Here is a 25,039-nt window from a genome sequence, read left to right as displayed (position 1 = left end):
CACACACACACTCGCACACAATCGATGAGGACACGGTTCTGTGGAGAGACTGCTCTAGTGGCGCAAATGCCAATGTTCATTTTTGCCGTTGTTTTTTGTGACGTTTCGACTGTACGTGCTTTTTGTGTGTGTGTGCACAGCTTCCCCTCAGAATAAACAGCTGTTGCTAGGTAAAGGTAGATTATACAGCTGACCCGAACCCGAGCTGTTTGCTCACAACCAGATGAGCATAGCTAATCAGTCAGTATGAGTGTTCACATGTCCAATTCACGGTGATTGAGCACATCTTTTGTCTTCTTTTCTACGTGTCAATTACAGCAAGAGTCCTTGTGAGCCATGTTTGTTTGCGCTCACTACACAGCTTGCTTGATATGGACTCCCTCTTTCCTTTGTGTGCTCATTCACAGCTCAACAACTCCAGCTCAGCATCCTCATTATCAGTAGATCTCACTTCCGCTCCTGCCTGAAAAACATCAACCGATCCAAAGACATGGTCAGTGTTGGAGAAAAATTGGAATTCAATCCCATTTACAGTATTTGTGTTACATCACATGAAGAAAAGTGAAGCAATTGAAAATGAGATAAGTTTTTATGACTTTTATTTTTATACATCTCCACTGTGGATCAGCATGTCCTGCTGATCACTTTTCCTCCTTTGTCTTGCTTGACTTCCGATCGTGATTTGGTGAGGGTACACTGGATGAGGAACTGTCCGTAGTGCTGATCCCATCTTTCTCTTCTACATATATTCATTTTAATTCCCCCCCCCCCCCCCCCCCCGCCAAAAATATTCACATTTCGATTGCACGTGAACGCATCTTGTACACTTATTGCATAACGCATATGAATTGTAATAATGATGCGCTTTAATTCGGATATATCTGATCAATTCATGAGGGGATTTTTTTTTTTATTTGACTTGCCTCATTTAATCTTGGCTCCTCATTCTAGGATATTTTTAGATTCACCTCTCGTCTTCCCTTTCCACTTTCTTCTCAGTCTATTGAAGGAAGACGCCCAATTGACGTCATAGCAAGTGTAATTTGACGTGAACACCCTCCCTCGTCGTCGTGACCACATCCGCGCGCATGCAGACGCACGCAAACGCTCAACCATCCCTAAGTGTTTCCTTGACGGAACAGAAACGCGCATTCCCATCCATCCACCTGCAACAGAGGGGGAGAAAAAAAAAAAAAGAATTGGACATCACTACTCATCAGAATAGATGAAAACAGTTCGGTGTTTTGTTTTTTCCTGAAACATATCCAACCTGCGCTCTGTGATTGATTTTTTTCTCATCTGGTTGAATTTCCTCTGAAATGGAATTGAGATGTCGTCCCGCGGTGATGTGTTGTTTTCTCGCCATCCTCTCGTCCGTGATTCCACGCTCCGTGGGGTCGTCTTTCATGGACAGACAGTATCTGAACGAGTGGGCCGTGGAGATCCCGGGTGGCCTGGATGCCGCCGAGGAGATCGCCTGGGAGCTCGACTACCAACTGGTCCGACAGGTAGGCACCAAGGAGTCTGAGAATCTCAACCACTTCCTGACACCAAATCACTGATTTTGATGATTGTTCATGAATTCAAATTGGGAGATTTTTCATAGGATCCTCACAGAAACCCGAATGAAGTTTTCATGAGGCTACGTTATAAGCTTTGGGTATGTCGTAAAAGTAAAATATATTTATTTTTGCTTTCTTTGATTAGCTCATTCGAGTGGAAAAATAATAGCTTTTATGGTAGACCAAAATTACATTTAGTATTTACGATATTCAGCCATTTCCTAAATTAATGGATTGAATCTGTTTGACTCACAATTTGCACTTTGCTCACTAATGGCGGTTGGTTTCCTTGTGTTCTTCAGAATACACATTAGAACTGGCTGGGTGATGTGTGGTCAGTGCGTGAATGAAACATTTTTTTTTTTTTTTTTTTTTTTTGCATTAGACTAGTCAGATCTTAGCATGAAATTTCTACATTCTGCTGTTTATTGCATGCCATGATATTCATAGTTTCTCTTGATTTGTAGACTGTGTTTATTTTTATGTATACTGATCACATCATCAGGTGCACATAAACAACTAAAAAGTATTACTAAACAAAAGAAAAGAAAGGAAAGGGTTATTCACACGCTTCAGGTATTTCAACAGGTAGCCCTAGGCTTTTCCAGGATACTTTAAGCACACTAGAAAAACGGGTTGTGCAGCACGACCAAATGAGACAAAATTCTTCGACAACGTTCCAGGAACAGGCGGGTATTTTTATGAAGAGGCTGATGATCGGGAAAATATTACATATATCAAATATAACAATTATTCAACATTTCCTGCACGATCCAAGAAAACCAAACATGATTTTCATGCTTCTCTGCAGATTGGGGCCCTGAATGACCATTTCTTGTTCAGGCATCGCAAACATCCCTCCAGAATGAGGCGAAGCGCCACGCACATCACCAGGCAGCTATCGGAGGATGATCGGGTGAGCGGTGCCTTAGATTGTTCAACATAAACACAATTTATTTTTCTTGAACACAAAGTAATCTCATCCATCCTCGTAGGTGTTGTGGGCAGAGCAGCAGTACGAGAAACGTCGCAGCAAGCGGGCATCCATCGGCCAGTGCAGGGACTGCCCGGCGGACAAGCTGTTTGATGATCCCATGTGGAACCAGCAGTGGTACCTGGTGAGTCTGCTAGAAAGTTGAAAAACGGAACCGCTTGACAGAGCAGCTCAAATAACAAACAGATACGCAAGTCAAGCAGTCCGGCCAAAAGCGCCATTTGCCTAATTGGTTATGCTGTCCGAGTGGGGATGAGTGTGGTAGAGAGAAAATAATCCAACAGGATGGAACAGAGCAAAGCAGATTCTAATTTACCCTGAATGGGATTTTTGGCCCATTCAGGCCGGGATGAAGCACACATTATCACACATTTCTGGGTAATACATGTTCAGAACGTCCCGACCGTGGTTTGACCCCTTTGGATGGTGTTGCTACAAAATGAGGCCTTTACTCATGAAAATCCATGATCAACACATACACAGCATATTAGATCAGACTGAGCTCATTAGCTGCGGAATATTTATTGTAAAAGTGTAACGCCCCATAGTATTTTTCTGACTATTTTAAAATGCCACTTAATGTATCCGACCTTCACTTAATGGCACTGTTGAGTCATTCATGAAAATCCAAATCATGCAGAATTGTTACAACGTCTGACGGGAATTATTTACTTCTATTTATTATTTGTCATCGGTGCATTCGTGAGTAAAAGGAAATGGTGACTAAGTGAAGGGAGCAGAGGATGATGATGCTGGCAGATGTGACGTTTGCTTACATTAGAGGGGACGGAGATCGTAGAGTGACGGAGAATTGAGCGAGATACCATTATGCTCCTGAGAATGTAATCCGGGTGTGACTCATTGCTTGACAACATGGCTGTGTTTTTTTTTTTTTTTGGGGCAAATTAAAAGATAGGCCGGTTGCAACACAATGCACTTGTTGGACTCGAGTGTTAAATTAATCAGGCACTGGACCACACAAAAGCCTCAGCAAGTGGAGGTGGAGTGGACGAGCCATGATTAAAAAATACAGTCTTGAAATGCCAAAAAATGAAGCTGAAAAGCTTTCATGGTCTAACCTTTTACAACACTTGATAACATTCAAAGAGCCTTTTTGTGTCGCGGCTAAGCAATCATTGACTTTTTCGTCGTCTTCCATGCAGCAAGACACGCGCACGTCGTCGTCCCTGCCCAAGCTGGACCTGCACGTCATCCCGGTGTGGCAAAAGGGCATCACGGGCAAAGGAGTAGTCATCACTGTTCTGGATGACGGACTGGAGTGGAACCACACAGACATCTACGCCAACTACGTAAGATACTGTTTCCATGGAGACCGTCCCGTCGTCTCAGTCTGCTGTTTCCACAGCAACGCTGCTGGTCCCACCTTGCAAGGCAAACACGTCTTTTTGCCTTTATTTGGCTTCTAATTTTCAATAGCCGCTCTGTCAATTTTTTGTCTGAGGGGAAATGTCTGATGTTTTACCTCTGGATTGCTTCTTTTGAGATCCTTCCGACGTTGCCGCTTTTCAAAGGCAGTCGTCACAGTCTCAGCGCAGCAATGAATAGAGACACTAATGGCGAAAAGCAACCTGTTTATCGAGTCATTAAGACACATTAGTCCGAGAGATTGAGTCAACCAAGGTGCTCACACTCATAAATAAAGAGCCTCCAACATTATTAGTTTTTTCCGTTTTACAACTCAGGCGTCTCACATGTTCCTGAAGCTCTTCTATTTTTGCATTGTATGTGGCAGCTCTTGACAAATGTGCACGGGGCAATCTGATATCGTTTCTTTTTTTTTTTTGCCCGCTCATCATTTGTCATTTTTATTCAAGGATGCAGCAGCCAGCTTTGACTTCAATGACAATGACCCTGACCCGTTCCCCAGATATGACACCACTAATGAAAACAAGTATGTTGACAATGCTGATAATGTTTTATTTTATTTTATTTTTTTTACACATCCACTGTTTACAGTTTGATAAACCCCATATAATGAGAAACTTTTCAATCAGGCATGGGACCAGGTGTGCCGGTGAGATCGCCATGCAAGCGGACAACAATAAATGTGGTGTTGGGGTGGCTTTCAATTCCAAAGTTGGAGGTAAGAGGCTTTTCTAGAAATTGGTGAGCGTGTATGTAAGATGCTGACAAAGAACGTCTGACAATAAGCATCTTTTTATCACGTTTCATGTTCTCGCTTCTTTCCACTCAGGCATTCGTATGCTGGATGGGATCGTGACGGACGCCATTGAGGCCAGCTCTATCGGCTTCAGACCAGATCACGTGGACATCTACAGTGCTAGCTGGGGTCCCAACGATGATGGCAAAACCGTGGAAGGCCCAGGTCGCCTGGCTCAAAAAGCCTTTGAATACGGCATCGAGAAGGTAAATCATTAACAGCTTTTACTGATCTGGCAACGCTGTGGTTCCCTCAAGGCCTTGTTATCTGCCCCCTGGTTGTTAATGACAACATGCTCAGCTGCGTTTACTGTACCCGATCTCGGATCAAATGTCTTTTCCACATTAGTCGCAATGCACGGTAGACCTGAGTGAAAACAAATATCTGACTTCTTGCTTCACTGCGCTCCCATTCAACCTTTCTTCAGGGCCGAGGCGGAAAGGGCTCAATCTTTGTTTGGGCATCAGGTAACGGAGGCCGCCAGGGGGATAACTGTGACTGTGATGGCTACACGGACAGCATCTACACTGTGTCAATCAGCAGCGCCTCCCAGCAGGGCTTGTCCCCATGGTACGCTGAAAAGTGCTCCTCCACTTTAGCAACAGCGTACAGCAGTGGAGATTACACCGACCAGAGGATTGTGAGTCGTTGATGGATTTCCCAAACTTCACACCCTATGAAAACGCATCATATGCTCTACACTCCCAAAATAACTAGGAATTTAAATATTCACTTGAAAAAGGTTGAATTGTTTTTCTACGTTTCTCCAGACTAGCGCCGATCTACACAATGAGTGCACTCAGACTCACACGGGAACGTCAGCCTCCGCCCCGCTAGCTGCTGGAATATTCGCCCTAGCACTGGAGCAAAAGTATGCAAATGAAAGATGATTGAGATTCATTTTCATAAGTGATCACTAACCCCGCTTCCTTATCCATGTCTCCTCTTCAGTCCAGATCTGACCTGGAGAGACCTGCAGCACATTGTAGTCTGGACATCAGAGTTTGATCCATTGGCTAATAATCCAGGTTGGAAGAAAAATGGAGCGGAACTGATGGTCAACAGTCGCTTTGGTTTCGGGCTTCTCAATGCCAAAGCCTTGGTTGACCTCGCTGACCCTGCAACATGGAAGCACGTGCCGGAAAAAAAGCAATGCATTGTGAGGGACGACTCTTTCCAGCCTAGGTATGTCAACGTTTTGAATGAAGCGGCCTGAAGTCGCTGATGAACTGTGTGACCCATTGCTTCTGAACTCAAAAAAACTGCAACATGTCTCATACACACATCCAGAACAAAGACAAAATAGTTTGGGATCTTTTCAACCATCTGCGTTATTAAAGACGCATCTGTTGCTTACTGACGGTAAGACTCGTGACAGTAACAATGAGGCTTAATCCGAGAGCATTCTTGGTGCCGTGAACATGAATTGGAAAGTTTTGGTTTTTTTTGTCTCGTAAAAGTAGAAACCAACAACATCTGGGTAGTTTAAAATGTAGGTCATGTTAATTGATAATTGTCAAATATGATATGATTACTGGCAGAGAATGCAAAGCTGCCAACAAAACCAGGAAGCATTTTGTTTTATTTATTTTTTTCAACATTTGTTTGGATTATTTAGTGGATTTAATGACAGCACACGTTGCCCCCTTAGAAACTACAAAGCAGATGTGACAGTATTCCATCACCATGGATTATTTTTTTTTTTTTTTAAATATTTCCTTCTATTCTAATACATTCCACAGGGATTTGAAATCAGCAGGAGAGACAACCATAGAGATTCCAACTAAAGCCTGTGCGGGGCAGCAGGAGTACACCATCACCTCACTGGAACATGTGCAGGTGGAGGTCAGCATCGAATACACCAGGAGAGGCGATCTGCACATCACGCTGACTTCGCCAGCTGGTGAGACAGAAGCACACACACATCCACACACTGAACTTTCGGGAAATAATCATATTGTGTGCGTTTTATTTTTCCTCAGGAACCACCACGGTGCTGCTAGCTGAGCGCGAGCGTGATACGTCCTCCAATGGTTTTAGAAACTGGTATTTCATGTCTGTCCACACATGGGGTGAAGATCCCTCTGGTACTTGGACCCTCAAGATAACTGACAATGTGAGTTTTAAACTTGACGGACAGATGACTAACCTGAAATCAGATTGTTATTCCTCCTGAGCGTCATGTTGTTTTGTTGTAACAGTCGGGCCGTATCGAGAACGAGGGTCGTATTTTGAGCTGGAAGTTGATTCTCCACGGAACATCGGAGAAGCCGGAGCACATGAAAAAGCCTCGAGTGTACATTGCCTACAATGCTGTGCAGAATGACCGGCGTGGTGTGGAACATATGGAGGTAAGTTAGAGCACATTTGAGGCGGGTTAACCAGTTGACATTCAAGGTGATTTCTGTGCATTTGGGTTTCATCAGAAAAAAAAAGTTTGTCCAATTACAATACTATAATTAATTCTTCAATGATAACTGAATTGGATGAATGAGTGTGCTGTGACACCATTTATTTTCAAGCACATCAGGTTGTGAAGCCATTTTTAATATTTGGTTTTTAAGTTTGACCTATTAGAGCGTGCATAATATTGTGTGTGTGTGTGTGTGTGTGTATGTGAGTGTGTGTGTGTGTGTGTGAGAGAGAATCATGAATTCAGAAGCAAATTATGTTATGGTTTAAATATTTTGGGGAGGCTGAACATGACGTAATTAAACAGTAGGGAATGGATTGAATTATTGGTTTTATGAAAACAAACTTTTGCTATATGAAAAGGAAGCAGAATGGATTTGTTTTGGATTTAACAGGCAAACTATCGACGTGGAATTGTGTTAATATGGAATTGGAATTGGGTGGATCAGTGGAACTGTGTTTTTTTGGTTTGAACATAAGCCATGAGCTTTGTTGGAGGACATGGTCATGTATATTAAATCGAACAAGTGGTCATAGGAAAGGAGTAATTGTCACCTAAGTTATTATTGTTGGAATTTTTTTTCAAGGCATGTTTGTATATTGCTGTTGTGTTCTTACATTAGGGCCTTGAAAATAAGGCGTAGTGATCATACGACGGACAATCTGGGAGGGTGGGGCACCCGCCCTACCAGACCGCCCAGTAGGAGAAGCATCTCGCCATACCGGTCCAGGAGGTTCCTATAGGCTGGAAGACTTCAACAACCTAACATGATTAATGAGATCATCCAGTTTAGGGTCCACGTTGACTGATTAAAATATAGGTTGTTGATTTGGCTTGCTCATGTGCTCCACAGGTTTCATTGCTCACCATAGGGTACAAACTCAGTTCAATATGGGTCACATATTTTCTTGGATCATTTAGATTTGTCCATAATGCGCTGCACCACACTCGTGATCCCTGAAGTTAATGGCGTATGAGGGGGCTAGTCCGAGGGGGGACGGACCCTGAATATTGCCTTGTAGGGGATCACAAGCACATATAGGATTTTTCATACACAAACACGGGTTTTAGGGTGTTATATTGCTGTGACCTTTCCTCTTTGCTTGGCATTTTCTTATCTATGACACCCTTGGCACACATATTAGTTGATTTCAGTTAAGGGCGTGGGCTCACACATTGTTACACGGGCTAGGTAGAGTCACCCCCCATGTGGGTGGGCGACCAAGAATAGATGAGTACTCAGGGAATCCCAGGGGACGGGATTAGAGTTTCTTCCACAATCTTGCAGAATAGGGCTCCATGGCTTTGTCTCGATTTTTCTGGCATCCATTAAATAGTTCAACAGAGATTATGCAGTCTTGTTCTCTTGGCATAGATAAAAGTACTGGCGAAGGTTCCCTCAGGACTTTTTAACGTGGACTTTACCATGGGTTGTAATGTGCTCTGACGTTTCAGCAAAAAAAAGAAAAAAATCCCCTTGTTGCTGAACATAACCCTTTATGAATTCATAAATATGACATATTTTGTATGATTATAAGAACGACATGCACTGTATTAATTTGAGAACCTGGGGTGCTAGAAAAAAAAACAAGGGCAAATTCAGAATCAGTGCAAAAAAAATAATCTATAAATGAACGTATCTTCGATTACAATATTTCGTAAAAAAAAAAAAAAAAGTCCTCAGGGTTTAATAATACAATAGAGCTAAAAGACTAAAAGACAAGTGCATTATAACATTCCGAAAGAAATATTTGACATATCTATTTGCCCTTATAACAACCAAAATGTATAACCTAATACTGTATCCATAACCTCAAGATGGCAATCATTGATTTCAAATCGATGGAGAGAGCGTAACAGCAATCGTATGCGTTTCCTCTGTCATCACTAAGTTCTTTTGCACCATTGGAGGTCATCAATGACATGTGATTCTATCTTTTTGATTTGTCCGGCGATGCAGGAAGAACCCACTCAGGCCCGTCCTCCGATGAAGACTAAAACGCAAGCCTTAGCTCCTTCTGGCGCCGAAAAGAAATCCCAAAAGTCAGCAACAACCCCCTACTCCCCCACACAGGCCTTGCTGCGTCTCCTGCAGACAGCCTTCAACAGGCAAAGCCTCAGCATCCAGCAGCCCCAAACAACCTGGGGGAGGCAGCAGCCTGAAAGGATGTCCTCCCTCCTGGCAACAAGAACCCCCCCACAAAAGTTGTACCAAGCTTTGGACATGATCAATAAGTTCAGGGGCCCAGGCCACAATGTCTTCAGTGACTATAGTGATGGCTTCTACAGCAGTAAGCCGTACAGGCATCGAGATGATCGCCTGCTGCAGGCCCTGTTTCAGATGATAGATGATGACCAGAAATGAGAGAGAGAGAGAGAGAGAGAGAGAGAGAGAGAGAGAGAGAGAGAGAGAGAGAGAGAGAGAGATTTGTGTTGGTTGGGAAGCAGAGGAATGTGGCAAAAAAGGTAAGGAGGAAAAAAAAATTGTGAAAACAACAAACAAGACCTCAAAGGTCTTTTATTCCGTTCTGCGTGGTCCCCCAAATGCTGCATATCGAATGTCCTTACTTTCATTTCATTCGTTTTGGGCACTGATTTAGTTGGTCCATTCATTCTAATCCAAGCATGAAACTGTAGATCTCTTTAGTCTGCAGTGAAAATATATACAAAAATATCTTAACTTTCTTTTGCATTTTTGATTTCTTTTTTTAAAAGTACAATGCTGCATTAAATGAAATATTTTTCTAAGGATCCTCATATTTTATGAAAATAATATACTATCAAACCCCGACACAGTTTATTCTTTCACTTGATTTTTGCAACTTCAGCATGGATTGAATAGGAGCACTGCCGAATGGTTTTCAAGCTTTTGTGTATTTCAGTGACGTTTGTTTCGTGTCCATAAGTTATCAAATATAGCTTTAAAGTAGTGCAATATTGATTGTGTCCATATGTTATCAAATATATCTTTTAAAGTAGTGCAGTAATAATTAAGTGTTGGTACTACTCTGGTACTACTTTACCTATCCGATAAAGTCATCATTTGTCTACATTCTATTCATATTATATTATGATTATTATTACAAGACAGGATAGTCATCTTCACACAGTCACAACTTTTAAGTCAGCTTTTTCAATTTAGTTTGTCCCGAGTGAGCTTTAATCCATTTATTGTGATTTATTTATTTGGTTGTCCCTATACTTCCGTGTGAAACTGCCAGCCCCGCTTCTCTGCCAACCAGATGGAAGGACAAGGATCATGTTTGGGTAAAATGCTGCACTGTAAATTATCTTTAGCGTAGCCTAAATTTAGCTCTTTTGTGTTTGTTTTGGCTGATGCTACCGTTCGGAATTGTTTGCACAAACCATTATTATGTTGCAATTTCTGTAATGGATGTACAAAAATAAGAGACTTATTGTAAACTGCAAATCGACCTCCTGAGTGTGTGGATTTTCTTACATTTGATTTCTGCAACAAAAACACTGAGAGTTTCAAGTTAAACAAAAATCCATTCAAATTGCATAAATATTTGGAATTTAAATTCAACTTTGGGCCTTTCAGTGTGCATATCCTTTCTGTTCTTGTGTGGGCTCTTTTGTGTTACTTGACCCGATCCAACTAAAAAGTTAAATTATTCAAAGTGCCTTGCGGGCCATGTCAAGTTATTTTGAGTAAATGCGGCAGGCCACTAATAATGTACAGCGGGCTGCAAATTGCCCCGAGGCCGTAGTTTGGGCACCTTGCCTGAAATGATTCAAGGCAGCTACTCCACTCGTTTTCTTTGCCACAGATTCCACATGCATCTGGTTTCTTTGAGAAGTGGAAACAAGCGGGAGTCTCTGGGAAATGGGGGAGGAGAACGTTTTGGGAAAGAGAAAAAAAAAAGAAAGTCAGGCAACGAACGAGAGATGAAGCGTTTCTAAGAGTTAAGCAAAATAATCAGAAAGCTGCACACTTTGGAGAAACAGAGTGGATAGATAGAAGATTTTTTGGAAAAGCGTTTGTGTGTTTATCCAGCAGCAGGTCACAGCATGGCGCTATTCCCATTCTGCAAGACAACTACAGGTTAGTACAAGTTAGTACTAGATTTCGTCAGAGCTCTGCTCCACCTCCTCTGCTTTTGTCACATCTGCTTGACCTACACGTGATTCACAAGGGAGCATGCACGGCACAATCTGCTGGAAACGTGTCAAGAAAACTAATGAGATGGTTTTTGTTTTCCACGTTTGATGAATTCAAGACCGTTTCCGCATGAAATCATTTGACACGTCTGCATTTCCTGAACTGATCTTTGTTTTGTTCTCAGGCAAAAGCTTGCAACAACTACATGTCGACTCGATGAAGGACTATTTCATGAATTTTAGAGACGCCGTTTTCTTACAAATAAACTTACTTTATACGAGGAATGCAAACTATGTGTGCGTGTGTGATAATATCATTTAATGCAGCATGCCACATTTCCATGGGGAGGCGCATCTTGAGCAGTACATTCTTTTCATTCCAATGAAGACCAGAGTGAAGAACCCAGCAACTATGGTTGCTTTCATTGCTCTTTATTGTCTGCAGACTATTGTGTATCAAAAAAAAATTGTGCAAATTTGTGTGTTTATCCTCCGAATAGGAGCCGTCAGAGTGTCCAGGATACAGCTCCTCCTGTACTGTGTTCTACTCTCACTTATCATATGTAAGTGTGTTGCTCTACTCTGATCCTGAATTAGATGACTAAATGCATTTCATACCTATCCTTCAAAGGGGGAAATTCATCTTGGGCAACCACGTGGTTTGATGCTTAGCAAATCATTCTGGGTTTGTATTGTATTGTTTGTATTAGTATTTCACATGGGCCCTAGGATTTGTTCAGTTTGAATCTGGTTTCTTCCAGCTTCCGCACGTTCAAGTATATGTTTGATTTCTTCAGACTTCCTCCATGGGCGTAAGGCTGGTGGCAATGTGAAGTCCGTTCATCCTTACTTTCGCGCCATGGAACAAACCGTGGGAGAAGAAACGAAGAACAGCAAGGCAGAACTACAACGCCCTGCGCAGACTCCTTGGGGTGCTCCTTTGGTTTGGGGTGACAACCGCGACTCAGTCAGCCGAAGAACTGAATATGCTCAGCTAGAAGTCCGGGTAGGTCTGCTGACCCTTGTGGTGGGATCATACGCCCAACACGTGAGACGTTTCATCTCCTCGGCAGAGATCTACTTCCTGCCTGGTCAGATGGTCACGTACTATATCCTCATCGATAACCCTCGCATGTTGGATCCTCCCATCAAGTTGGGACCCGGACGACAGCTGAAGATACTTCCCGTCGCCGAGTTCCCCGGCTGGGACAAGTTGGTCTATCGTCGTATGCCCATTTTAGCTGACACCATCAAAAACCGAATTGGCAAGGAGGTTGAGTACATTTTCTGCACTGACATCGACCAAGAGTTTATGGCTCCTGTGGAAGAGGAAATACTCGGTGACCTGGTGGCCACCTTGCACCCCGAACACTACGGCAAAGCACAGACGGCACTTCCTTATGAAAAGGATGAAGACTCATCAGCTTATGTGAAGGAGGATGAGGGTGACTACTATTACACGTCCGAGCTCTACGGTGGGCTGGTTCGCAATGTGTACAATATGGCTCAGGGTTGTTCCTTGCTCATTCTGAAGGATCAGTCAAACGGCATCCTGGCTAGCGGCCGCGAAGAGAGCTACTTAAACCGATATCTGATCACTCATCGGCCAACCTGCGTGCTTTCACCAGAGTACAACTGGTGGGATTCGGGCTTGGCCGTGGACGTGCCTGAGAAGAGGCTGGTCTCGTTGGGAAGGCAATGTGAGGCATTCGATGCTGCAAAAAAAGAGAAGTACCGATGTTGATGATTTGTCTTACAGCTTCATTCATTTTTGGGATAAAACTCGAGTAGGTCTGACTTGGAGCGCGTGAGATCCGAATTTGAAGCTCTTATCTCAAATGTAAACCAACTTGTTTTGTTTGTAAAGGCAGTCATTTTACTAGTGCGAGAAATATCCCTTTAAATGAAAAGTTGAGCTCCCTATTAATGTCAGCCAGTCTTGTAGCAGCTTTGTGGTCAGCAGCGATAAGAGTCAACAGTGTCAGTGCACACTTTCCCCCCTCAATGGGCAATCATTAACTGGAAGCTGTGCTCTTTCAAGGTCTTTAAATACCAAGTGGGAGGCGGAGAGGGGGGAAAAAAAAAATTGTCGACACACGGCGATGCTCAACCTCCAGGTTACACGTGTTTATCAGCTGCTGTGTCTTGACTGCAGCAAAAACAATAAACAAATCTTGTCCTGGTGAGCAATTTTTACAGAAAACATTTGGGCTTCATTGAAAGCCGATGAGGTAAATGGCTTTTTAATGACAAGGAATAAACCCTCTACTTTTTTTTCACCAATTCACATCCCATCCAGTGTGTATTTGTGTTTATGTGTGCTACAGTCATAATGGGAAGCTTTCAACATAGCAGATGCTTCCTTCTCACTGCCAAGAGAATGTGTCCACGGGGCCCGATCGCCACGTGGAGTGAAGTTGAACTTCAGATCACTCCAAGAATCGGATTCCCGTTTGTCGCACACACACACACACACACACACACACACACACACACACACACACACACACACACACACACACACACACACACACACACACACACACACACACACACACACCTGATTCATACTGAGGACACCTTTTCAGTTAGGGAGGGCGTAGAACTATAGCTATATGCAAAAAATTTTTTGGGGAAAACAGACACAATATACTCTACTGTTATCGCAAACGATGAATGTGATGTCAAAAAAATATTCGTCTAGCGCTTTGTATTTTGTCAATATGGATTTTTGGAAACTTTCCTTCACTAGTAAGCATGACAAAAGATGACGGTAAACCTGGCGCAACAGCCACCAGTGATCTTTAGAGAAGCTTTTTCATTTGCATTCCTGTATATGATTACTCATGCTACAAGGCAGCTAAGACATTGCACAATTGCGTTTTTCAAAAGAAGAAGTATTGGAGAAATTGGCTTCTTAGTTCTATTTGATTGGCAAAATTAAAAATGCTGGAACTGCTAAGCAATTTTGCATTATGAAAAATTCAAACCCGATACATGCAACGTAATGTGGTTTTGGAGCCAATACTGCAAATTACATTTGAAAACAAGTAACTTCCCAAATAAACTCACTAAACTTTACAGTTAAATTCCCAATAGCCTTTCTGTTTTTAATGCTTAACCTTGAACAAAGAGTGAGTCATTTTAACTTCTCCATTGCTATTAAGCTACTATCTGACAGCTTTTGGACTTCTGTAAACAAAAACATTCTCAAATCAAAGGAAAACAATTTCATTATTTGCACAGTAGGCTATGATGTGATAAGACCCCTGAAATTATGAATTAAAAATAGATGGATTTGAGATTTAAATTGGCATTTATGACACACGTATTTCTCACGCTGCCTGTGAGAGCAGTGCAAGTCCCTGGATATTACAAGAAGGGTGATTAAGTTCTCGAAGTCTTCTGTGGTAATTCACCGGAGTGATGAAAGTACTGCGTGGTGTGTGTACGTGTGTCACTTGTCACGGGTTGGGTGGGGTGAAGATCCATGTTAATCTGTTGGATTCATAGAGGTCTTTCCACACCCAGCCTGAGGCTACGACACACCAAAACATGCTGACCTAATCTCTTGCATTGGGGGGCTGCTTGTAGCAGATAGTGGAGGTGCAGCCCCCCTGCCTGTGCCCAATGTCCATACTTCATATTAGAACTGGGAAAACACATAATCATGATCGTATTGTCTTTTACGTGTCGTTTGCGTAAAAACATCAGATCAAATTCGCCAATGTCTTGGGGTTAAGGGGTTAGAGATGGATTTTTTTTTTTTGCTATCTTTGTATATTGTAAATTGATTAATGGCCTGCTCTCTACAAATTGTGGGTCGGTCTCTCGGTGATAAATAATAGCACCGCCACATTGACCCCAATAGACAGTATTCTTAATCCAGTACTCACGTTTATTATAAAGTACAAAATGAGGGGGAAAAAAATGCCAATGCAGTGATAGTGACAACTTGTGTGGCAGGATCATTGAAAATAGCAGCAACCAATGGAGAGGAGGTTAGCCAGCGAGAGCGCTTGTAGTCCCTCCCCGGGCCGCTAAGGGCTGAGAGGGGGAGTCGGTGTGCTATATGCTCCGGGCCTCAGAGGGACGATGGTGGAGGCTTGCTAAACATGGCGGCGCTCTCCGAGGATGGGAGCTACGGATTAAATTGTGGCCAACATAGTGCAGACCGAGTTACCGTTCTGCATGTTAAATTGACCGAGACAGCACTAAAAGCGATTGAAAGTTACCAAAATTGCACGGTGAGTGAAATGACATCGGATCACCCGCTTTGCCTTGACACTTTTGCTGGGAAGCCCAAGTGCCACGCATAGCTAAATGCAATTCGTTAGCTCAGTTGTTGGCAGCGAAAAACGAAACGATCAAATGTCGACATTTTTAGTCGAGTAGCATTCAATTTATCAACGGGGAACAATCAATCTGGCTTTGTACGTTTGAGCTAATGGAGTTTTAAGAACTGACAAATGTTGTTTAACTCCGAATATAGTGTTGAAACTATGACACTTCGAAAAGCTTTCGTTAGCAATTTGTGAGTGAGAAGCTTGACTGCTGTGTTGGACTGACCACTGTGCAAAGTGTCTAATCCATTTTTTTTTTAATTTTTTTTAAGGATTTATATTGGACAAACTTGTGCTTTTACTAACTTGTTAGAAGGTAGTTAATACAAGGGCGTAACCGGTATTAATGCAAACATAGCTTGATTAAAAAAAAAACCCTGCTTACTTGTGTTAATGTACTGTACATAATTCGAATAAAGAGGTAAATTGTGAATTGAAATAGGCCGATGAAGTAAATAATCCACAATTGAACCTATTTGCTCGTTCAATTTTGAGATTGTCCAGCCATTTTCCCCATATGGTTCATGATATTTTTGATTATTTTTTTTTTTTAAACGCAGTACGTTGCAGGATAAGATGGAGAGCCAGGCTGCTCATTTCACTGACATGTTGCCACTTTGGAGGCAAGATGAAAAAAAAAAAAAAATCAAGTTTGCTGAGTCATTGAAATCCTTTTACATGTCATGAGAATAGAAGCCTTTTAGTTGTATATATTTGTAGATCTACCTCTGTTTTATTAAATGTTTAGTCCACAATAAGTATGTATTAAGATCTTAACACAATGTTAGCTTTTGTATTCTTGATTGAAATAAGAATCTGTGAACTGGGTGTGCTATTTGGGTTAAACTTAAAACACTGCCGAACTGTAGCTATATTTAACTTTCTAATCTTGAACACACACACACACACGCACACACACGCACGGTGCTACTTCACCTAGGTAAAACACAGGTGATCCAAGCTGGAAAGTGAGTTGCAGATGCCCAAAGTCTAGCTGAACTCAACTTTGGCAACAACAATGCCGTTACATAACACCGACAGAGCCCCCCCCCGTCAGAGCCGATGGACCCAAAGCTGAATATAGTGTTCAGGGATTTCTCATCTGGATTTTTATGGCACTTGTATGTCACACACGAGAGACATCATCTGGATTTTGCCCCCGTGGTCAAACTCTGTAGAGGAAACGATCCAACATTGCAGTTGTGACAAACGGGGGGGTCATTGGAAGGTTGAAGAAATTCTTTGTGGGTTAGTGGGGACTGCTCCGGGCCTAATTGGATGCGGTGATGATGGTGCGCACACTGTGTTGGGGCGGCTTGCCATCTCTTGCTGACTGAGCAGCCAAACCCGTCTGCTTTTTGTTTTTTTGCCCCGTGGGCAACGTGTGTTGTAGCTGGACCAGTGCTACAGGGGCTTTCTTCTGAAATGCGATCAGAACTGGTTGGTGTGGGTGGGTTGGTGGTTGGGGGAGGGGGGAGTTAGTCAGTGGCTCGGAGAGTAGAAGTTTAACAACCGGGACATGGATTGCTCTGTCCCATATAAAGTATAGAGGTAAGGTATATCTTTGCTTATCTCCACGTAGGAGATGGCAAGTCATATAGAGACGCTGTTGTATAATGAAATGCAGATTGCATAAAAAAAATGGTTGACGTAACAGTTTTTGAAGTCTTTGCTCCAGCTGGGAGCGAGCTGGGAGTCCCAGCGACTCTCCGTCCTAACCGACTCTGCAATGCAGCAGCAAAGCCTCTGCATATTTGTGGTAGTCGACACCAGGCCAATTACACATAAAAAAAAACAAAAAAAAAACAAGCATTTCAGAAATAGCTTCTGTCAAATATGTTTGCTCTGACAATATGTGGACATCAGTGGGAAAGTAGCATAATACCTTATTTTGGGGTTTATTTGTTTTCTAAAATGCTGAATATTTCGAGGGGAAAAAAAAGGTTTCATTCCTGTTTGCACGGTCTTCTCGGTGCCACGGGCCCCGAGGGCTCTGCTGCAGAATCCAGATGTTTGAAGTTCCTTTGTGTCAGTCAAATTTATTACCATTTTTTTTCTATAAATTTGGGTTTGTGTTAATAGTTCCTGACTAACCTGACTGAAAAGTCCCTGCCAACAATATTTAACTATTGTGCTTTTTTTTTTTCCCCCCCTCAATTTCTGCAGAATGTATCCTCTTTGCGGCCGACAATACAATTCAAGGGACTCCAAGGGGTAAGAATGTATTTCAAAGAAATGATTTTTATTCATTCCTTTATTTTCTTGCTTAGTCAAGTTAATCATCTGCTTAACTGTTTCTGTTTCAGCGCTAATCCATGCTATTAGTAGTCAGCAACTAAAGGAGTATACTTGTAGGAGTATTTATAAAACATGTTACGAGAATATTTTGCGGGATGAAAACCGCATTTTAGATATCGACAGTCTAATGCTCCAACGCCATTGATTCTGAAATATAAGACAAAAATCTTCATCTTCATCATGTTGGAGGTTCTGAAATATTTATTGGGTGGATTCTTTCAGCGCATTAAAATCCCCAAGACAGATTCTTCCTCTGCCTCCCACAATTTTGATTTCTACCTGTCTAACGTCGGCAAAGACAACCCTCAGGGAAGCTTCGATTGCATCCGTCAATATGCTTCAAGGTAATGGCCCGATCGGCTCTTCTCGTCCTACCGCACTTTTTTGCCGGCAGGTTGTTCTCCTTCACACGCCGCTTGCCTCATTGTCTCCAGCTCAGGGGCCTCTCACCTGGCATTATTGGCGACGGTACAGGACAAGGTCACAGTATGCGCGACCAATGACTCCTACCAGGTGACCCGGGAACGTATGACTCAGGCTGTGGAGGACACACGTGAACGTGGGACCAAAGTCATCAAACCTGGGGGCCAGTACAGAGGCAAGACCCTTCAACTCTCTTCATCACACTTCCCCCAAAACACTCCTGGTGCTCATCTAGTAGTTAGATGTTCGATTGACTCTCCCCACTCTGTTAAACCCCCCCCCCCCCCCCCCCCTTTTTTTTTTTTTTTCCCCAGGGACTGAATAGGTTAAAGCTGACCCGCCTGACTCCATTCATAGCCCTTACGGCTACTGACTAAGCCATTCTGCCATCTCGGTCTTTTCTAGATTAACAGTTGGGCTGATAAGGGCCAAAGGTAGATGATGAGGCTGTTTGTGGTTCACTGACTCATCGCCTGCAAAAATGGAACTTGTTTATAATCCACACACCAAATTTGAACATTTATTTTGTTGTGCCACTAATCAGCTTTGCATGGAACCATCTGTACATTTTTTTAAAGGGGTTTATAATCAATGAACTCAAACCAACGTTTGCATTTTTGTTTAAATACAAGCCTCCAGTTGGATTTCAATAGATAATCATTTTTACGACTTCACCGATTAAAAAAAAATAAAAATGCAAGTGCTGGCATTTATCTAGAGTAATGTCACCGCTCAAGGCCAAAGAAGACACAGACAAGATGTTGCACTTGAATCGTACAATTGGAACTGTCTGCAGATTTTCACGGCAGTTAATAATTTATAGTTTTGGACAATGCTGAGCAAAAATCTAAATGGACTTGCCAGTAAATACCAGGGACCAAGGTCTTTGTGAGCTTTTTGAGCCTTTGGCAGGCTGGCTGCGCAGGTGTTAGAATGCCATCCGTCTTTCTCATCACATTCCTGACATGACACTCTTGGGCGCTTTTAACTGCACAGCCAAGCTGGTTCTCATTGTTAATTGGTTTGATCGCGCGATATATTATGACGATGAATAACGTGACTAACAATCAACAAGGATGGAATCTTACGCAGTGACTTAAACACTTGAGAAAACCAGCACCACAATTTAAGACCAGCCTTTACAATCTGCTTAACAAGCTTTAAAAAAAAAAAAAAACTCCTTCAGCTCGTTTGTAGGGACTCTGGGGATAGATTTGCATTAACAAGGCATTATAGAAATTGGGGAAAGTGAGGAACTGCTGACTTTTTAAATGGGGTGATAAAAAAAAAAAAAAAAAGCTTGTTAGAGGCGCTGCTTGTTGCTAGAATTGGGGCAGTTAAATGTTGGCTACAGAATAAGCCAATAAACGAACTACAGTATAATATATATACTCTTTCCTTTCATTATTATTTTGAAAATATTTTTTAAGTCTTCACATTGACTCTTCTCAAAGAAGAGATGCAGCGGAAGAAGAAGGAGAGTTTTTCCCCTTTCTGGCTAACCTTAATCTCATAAAGAGCTTTTGAATTTCATAATGCCCAAGCATCAGTAGGTGAAAATGTGCAAACACTTGGCCACTTTTCTTTTTCACCGATGGAGACAAGTTGATGGACACCGCCGAGCCAGATCACGCGTAGCATCTAGAGCAGCCCGCTAATGTCAATCACTATCACTTCTCTCCATCTCTAGGTAAGCAAGTACATGTCCGTAAACCAGCACTGTCGACACCCGAGGTGGTCCCGGAGCGCAAGCGGTCGACGCCCATCAACCCAGCCAATACCATCCGCAAGTGCCTTTCCAACAACGCTGTCTCCCAGCGACCATTCCGCGACCGTGTGGTTCACCTTTTGGCGCTCAGGTCCTACAAGAAACTGGAAGTGCTTGCCCGTTTGCAACGGGACGGCATCAACCTGAAGGACCGCAACTCCTTGGGGACCGCCCTGCAACAGGTGTAGTAAGATCTCTTGTGGCTTTCGCCTCAGTTTTGCTGCTCAACATAATTTGCATGCACAGATGTGCCACCACCAGAAGATCTCGATTTGGCCGTTTTCACCCACTCAAAGCTGAACTCGAAACGTTCTCGGTCTTTACTAAACAGGTGGCAACCCTTAACCCCAAAGACAACTCGTATTCACTGAAAGACTTTGTTTATCGTGACGTCCGGAAAGACTGGCCTGGCTACTCTGAAGATGAGAAGACCCAGGTGGAGCGTATCTTGACTCGGTAATTTCTTGCACACACATCGACTTTGAGGATAAGGCACAGTTGAAACTGTGGACTAGCAAATTTATGAAACTAACGACGCGACTTCTCTGTCACATTTCCCTTCTTCCACAGCAAACTAGGTCTTCCTACTGAGGCATCCTCCTCAAACAGCTCTCCCAAAGACAGTTTATCGTCATCCCCTCGGGTATATTTTCTCTCGAAAAACTCTCGCACACAACAATGGTGTCCATGTTCGACCTTTCACAAAATATGTTTCTCCCGTGCAGAAGCGCCAGCCGGATTTTGACTTTATAGATCCTTTGGCGCCAAAGAAAGCCCGCATCTCCCACCTCAGCAACCGTGGGCCGGCCGCATCTCTCCCCTCATCCTCGGAGCGCCGCGAGGACGAGGGAAGCCCCAGCGCCAAATGCTCTTCTCTGCCCTCCAACGTCATCTTGGGCCCGCCCAGCCATCTCCCGATTCCCTCTCACCCTCCAGCGCCCTCTCACCAGCAGCCCAGCCCAGCCTCCAGCTCCAACTCCCCCAGCACCCCGGAGGGCTGCGGCACCCAGGACCTGCCTGTGGACCAGAGCTCCTCCTGCCGGGACCCTTCGCCAACTTCCTTGCCATCCGATGGAGTCCCGTTGCAGCGTTATCAGCCGCCCATCCCGGCGGCCTCGCCGAGCCCTCCGCCCCGCACCTCGCTCACTGTAACCTCCACTGTGATCAGCAGCCCTCCTTTGTCGGCCAGTGATGGCAAAAAGTTTAAGAAGAAGTCCAAAAAGCACAAAGACAAGGACCGACAAGGGAAATGGACAGAAAAGGGCAGCAACAGTTCTCCAAGCGTAGTCGTCGAGCAGGCTACGGAGAGCCCCAAATCGAAAAAGAGGCAGAATGTTGAGGACGAAAGAAGAGAAGTTCACACGCATCAAGGTACATTTCGAGTGATGACCTTCTAGAAGTTCTCTCTCTCTCCGTATTTCTGATGTTCTTCTATTAGCTCTTGCCTTTTCAAACGGCCTCACATTTATTTCAACCTCCTTTAAAATGTTGCGTTTCAGAATTAATGGCAAAATTCAGTCTCAGAGTATGTAACGCTAACATTTTAGAAGAAAGGTCTCTTAACATCAGACGTAAAACGACGCTTCTCCCAGATAAACACGGAGATCCTCACAAGACAACAGCTCGAGTTAAACCCAGGTATGAGTTATCAGACTCCGATTTGGGAGTGTCTGTGCCAGTGCAAAAAAAAACAGTAACGCCCGCGCTTGAAAACTAAAAGCATTCCAATTGATAGCCAACACCCAACTCTAATTGTTTAATTGCACTGATTTAAAAACAAAAAAAAACAACACCACCCAAGAACAGTGAAGCACCAATTGCTTTCATCTTGTTTTGTTGTGCGTCATTAGGTTGTGTGATGATTTAGTCAAGTCTAATTATTGGTCGCACTTAGATGACAAATGTTAAATGTTTAAAAATATTTTCAGTGCCAACCAATCAGGTAACGTCGACTCAAAATGAAACCTTTGCACTTTCCTTTCAGACTACCCAGAAAAAGACAAGAACCCGGGCCAATCTACTGTTTTCGAAGTGCCTGACTATGAAATGTAAGTTGCTCCATCACCTTTCACAATTCACAAAATTCACAGATTTTTGGGGGCTTTGTAGAAAGTACACAGCACTGGTGTCCACGGAGCAGCGACAGCTCTACAAGAACGACTTCAACGCCGAGTACGACGAGTACCGTCTGTTGCACGCCCGCGTGGAGAAGATCACCCGCCGCTTCACGCTGCTGGATTCCAAGTGCCGCAAGCTGGCGCCGGGCACCAAAGAGTATCAGGTCATCTTCTGTTTTAGTTTCACTTTGTCAAACGCTACTTGTCGATAGTTCTCATGCGTTTTTTTTTTCCGTGATGTTTCGTAGAAGGTGCAAGATGAAGTTGTGAAAGAATACAAAAAGATGAAACAAGTAAGTGAGCGAGCACGTGTCATCTCTGATGTCTGGTTTTCCTCGGCAATAATCTCACTATTGTCCCCGTTGATGGATTTGGTGGTCTCACGTGATGCGCTCGTTGTGATTCCAGCACAGCCCAAACTACCACGGGGACAAACAACGCTGTGCGTACCTGCACAACAAGCTGGCGCACATCAAGCGGCTCATAGCAGATTTTGACCAGCGCCGAGTCCAAACTTGGTGCTGAGAGTCCTCTCGCCACATCACTGATCAGTATTGTGAACGGAACGACCAACTGGGATTGAAGGGGGGGGGGGGGGGTGAAGGGGTCCAACTGGGTCTTATTTATGAACACCCCCACGGTTGGTACGTGTTCCGCCCTTCCTTATTGGCTCTTATCCCGCTTTGCTTCGTTCATTCCTTCCTCTTGCAAGCTTTGATTCCACAGGCTGCATTATAGCCTGAAATGTTCTGAGTCCCACTTTTAGCCTTTCTGTTTTGGCCCCCATTTTTTTTTTTTTTTGATTCCCATTTCTTTGTCAGAGGCAGGGCAACATGAAAAGCGAGTGGGTTTAGGAGGACTTCATCTCTTTTCTTTCAAAGGACTTTATCGTGAAGCAATTAGAAGTATTTTGAGTTTAAGAGAAACTATTAAACGTGTATTTAAGGAAAATAAGATCTATTTATTTTGGGACTTGTAGTGCAAGAGTCCGCAGATTGTTTAACGTTTGGTAAGCAAGAAAAAAAGAAAAAAAAAAAAGAACAAGTAATGGGCCTTATGTTTTGACATTGTGAAGCCATTTTGCACATAAGATCCAGATATCATCTCTTGGCAAAAATGTCTCCTCTCCTGACTCACTGCTTGTGTTCTCATGCTGCTGGAGGTCACGTGGTGCGGGGCCGAGCTCGAGAAACCAACAGCAAGGATGCGAGAAGAGGAAATTAGTGAGCTGTTGTCTATATGGATTGTAAATTGTTTTGGCCATATTGGGTGTAGAGAGGGAACTAAAGGTAAAGACCTCTAGGGGGCAGTGTCCCCTCCCCCCTGCACCAATAGTGTTGATGTCAATGGTGCATTTTGGGTGCCTTAAGGTGTTGTTTACGCTGAATGTTGGTGTAGGTTCACCCTTTTGCTGCGTAGTCTATACGAAAGAACACAACTGCCTGGCAAAAGGCTGCGCGTGTGTGTGTGTGTGTGTGTGTGTGTGTGTGTGTGTGTGTGTGTGTGTGTGTGTGTGTGTGTGTGTGTGTGTTTTTGTTTGTTTGTTTGTTTGTGCGTTTCGGAAGCTGAAAAAGAAGGGATGTGAAGCATGGAAGGTGTGTTACAAGAGTGAGTGATGGCAACAAAAAATGTGTAAAAAAATGTGTAAAAAAACAAAACAAAAAAAAGAAACTTGGAAAACTGAAAATGAGATGGAAAAAAAAAAGCTGCTACCTTGTTTGACCAGCCAGAGCACTCTGGATCAACCTGGCTGGAGTAACAAATGAGACGTTTGTCGGTTCTGAGTTGCCTTTAGTGCTGTCATCTACCCGAGGGACAAATATGTATTTTCAGGTCAAATGTATTTTGATCATTTTGAGTTCTGCCGAGCATTGATGCTTATTAGTGGTATTCAATTTGTGCATTCTATGAAAAGTGAAAATATATATTTTGAGACTTTGTTAACAAGGGAAACGTTTACAAAAACTGTTCAATTCTTGATAATTCAACACGTTTCTAGTACACTTACGTGAAGTAGGATTTTATGATAGGTAAATGAACGTGGGCCCCCTATTACGAAAAAAAAAAGTTACATTAGTCCGAACCACTTCAATGCTTCAAATTTAAAACTGTATTTTGTAGACTCCCTGTCATTCATGGGTCAATACTTTTCTCCACCTAAACACAAATAATGAGAGGAACTCAAGTCACTCTTAGAACTGGCACTACCCGTAATTGTGGTCATTAACCAATCATGGAACAGGTCAATTCAACTCCTTTCTTGAAAATAATTAAAAAAAAAAAAAGTTGGCAGTCCAAATTTTCCTCTTCATTGTTTGTGAGAATAAGTGGCCACTTTTGTGCAGACAGAAAACTTGATTCATTTGAAGATTTGATTTCATTCTACCGGGTCCACTTGAAACAATGCATAGGCTTTTACATTCTGAACATCAACACTTATGTCGCCCCCGAAACCAAAGAGATACTTTCATTAAAAAATAATAATAATAATCTTGAAATGTTCTCATCATATGACTTATTGTTTGAGGAGGGAGTCATCAAGTCTTAAACGAAATAACAGAAGATTAAGAAATGCCTTGGCAGTGTTCAGCCATGGTTTAGAAAAAAAAAAAAAAATCAGGTGTATTTGGAATGAAATGCGATCCTGCTCAACTGAAAATGTACAAGACATTTCAATAAAATCCACTTGGTTTTTACAAACATTCATTGTTTTCTGTCGTGTTATTATTCACTCGCGCTTTTTCTTGCAACAAGGCTCGATTTGTTGTGTTTGCACTTTGTCGTATTTCTTTTATTTTTATTTCAGCAGAGCCAGCC

The 25,039-nt window shown here is 42.9% G+C and overlaps 3 protein-coding genes across 4 annotated transcripts; all 3 read left to right on the top strand.

Moving 5' to 3' along the window:
* The first annotated feature begins 1,084 nt into the window (after positions 1-1,084).
* pcsk1 (proprotein convertase subtilisin/kexin type 1) lies at positions 1,085-10,576 on the top strand. 2 transcript variants are annotated; one of them, XM_085924683.1, is made up of 14 exons: positions 1,085-1,508; positions 2,374-2,478; positions 2,558-2,680; positions 3,720-3,866; positions 4,392-4,468; positions 4,572-4,660; positions 4,772-4,944; positions 5,166-5,378; positions 5,509-5,609; positions 5,690-5,923; positions 6,481-6,641; positions 6,721-6,854; positions 6,940-7,089; positions 9,112-10,576. In XM_085924683.1, exons 1-14 carry the CDS (start codon positions 1,320-1,322, stop codon positions 9,514-9,516), a joined length of 2,301 nt encoding a protein of 766 aa, XP_085780809.1. In that variant the 5' UTR covers positions 1,085-1,319; the 3' UTR covers positions 9,517-10,576. The 2 variants fall into 2 exon arrangements, with proteins under 2 accessions (XP_085780809.1, XP_085780810.1); XM_085924684.1 differs by lacking the exon at positions 9,112-10,576 and adding an exon at positions 7,774-9,097 and having other exon boundaries at positions 1,087-1,508.
* Positions 10,577-10,822: 246 nt separating this feature from the next.
* LOC147049009 (globoside alpha-1,3-N-acetylgalactosaminyltransferase 1-like) lies at positions 10,823-13,521 on the top strand. Its single transcript, XM_085923549.1, has 3 exons — positions 10,823-11,217; positions 11,774-11,836; positions 12,071-13,521. The coding sequence occupies exons 1-3, from the start codon at positions 11,184-11,186 to the stop codon at positions 13,015-13,017; spliced, it is 1,044 nt and encodes a 347-aa protein (XP_085779675.1). The 5' UTR covers positions 10,823-11,183; the 3' UTR covers positions 13,018-13,521.
* A 1,776-nt stretch (positions 13,522-15,297) lies between these two features.
* Positions 15,298-24,300, top strand: ell2 (elongation factor for RNA polymerase II 2). Its single transcript, XM_085923539.1, has 12 exons — positions 15,298-15,520; positions 17,783-17,830; positions 18,137-18,258; positions 18,349-18,512; positions 20,028-20,287; positions 20,437-20,561; positions 20,676-20,748; positions 20,831-21,476; positions 22,090-22,153; positions 22,215-22,386; positions 22,471-22,515; positions 22,631-24,300. The coding sequence occupies exons 1-12, from the start codon at positions 15,389-15,391 to the stop codon at positions 22,745-22,747; spliced, it is 1,968 nt and encodes a 655-aa protein (XP_085779665.1). The 5' UTR covers positions 15,298-15,388; the 3' UTR covers positions 22,748-24,300.
* The last annotated feature ends 739 nt before the right edge of the window (positions 24,301-25,039 follow it).

This window comes from Syngnathus leptorhynchus, chromosome 11 (assembly GCF_054491065.1).
Source record: "Syngnathus leptorhynchus isolate UIUO chromosome 11, UIUO_Slep, whole genome shotgun sequence".
Classification (NCBI taxonomy): domain Eukaryota; kingdom Metazoa; phylum Chordata; class Actinopteri; order Syngnathiformes; family Syngnathidae; genus Syngnathus; species Syngnathus leptorhynchus.
Note: the sequence above shows the minus strand (reverse complement) of the source record. Positions and strands in the feature narration are given on the sequence as shown.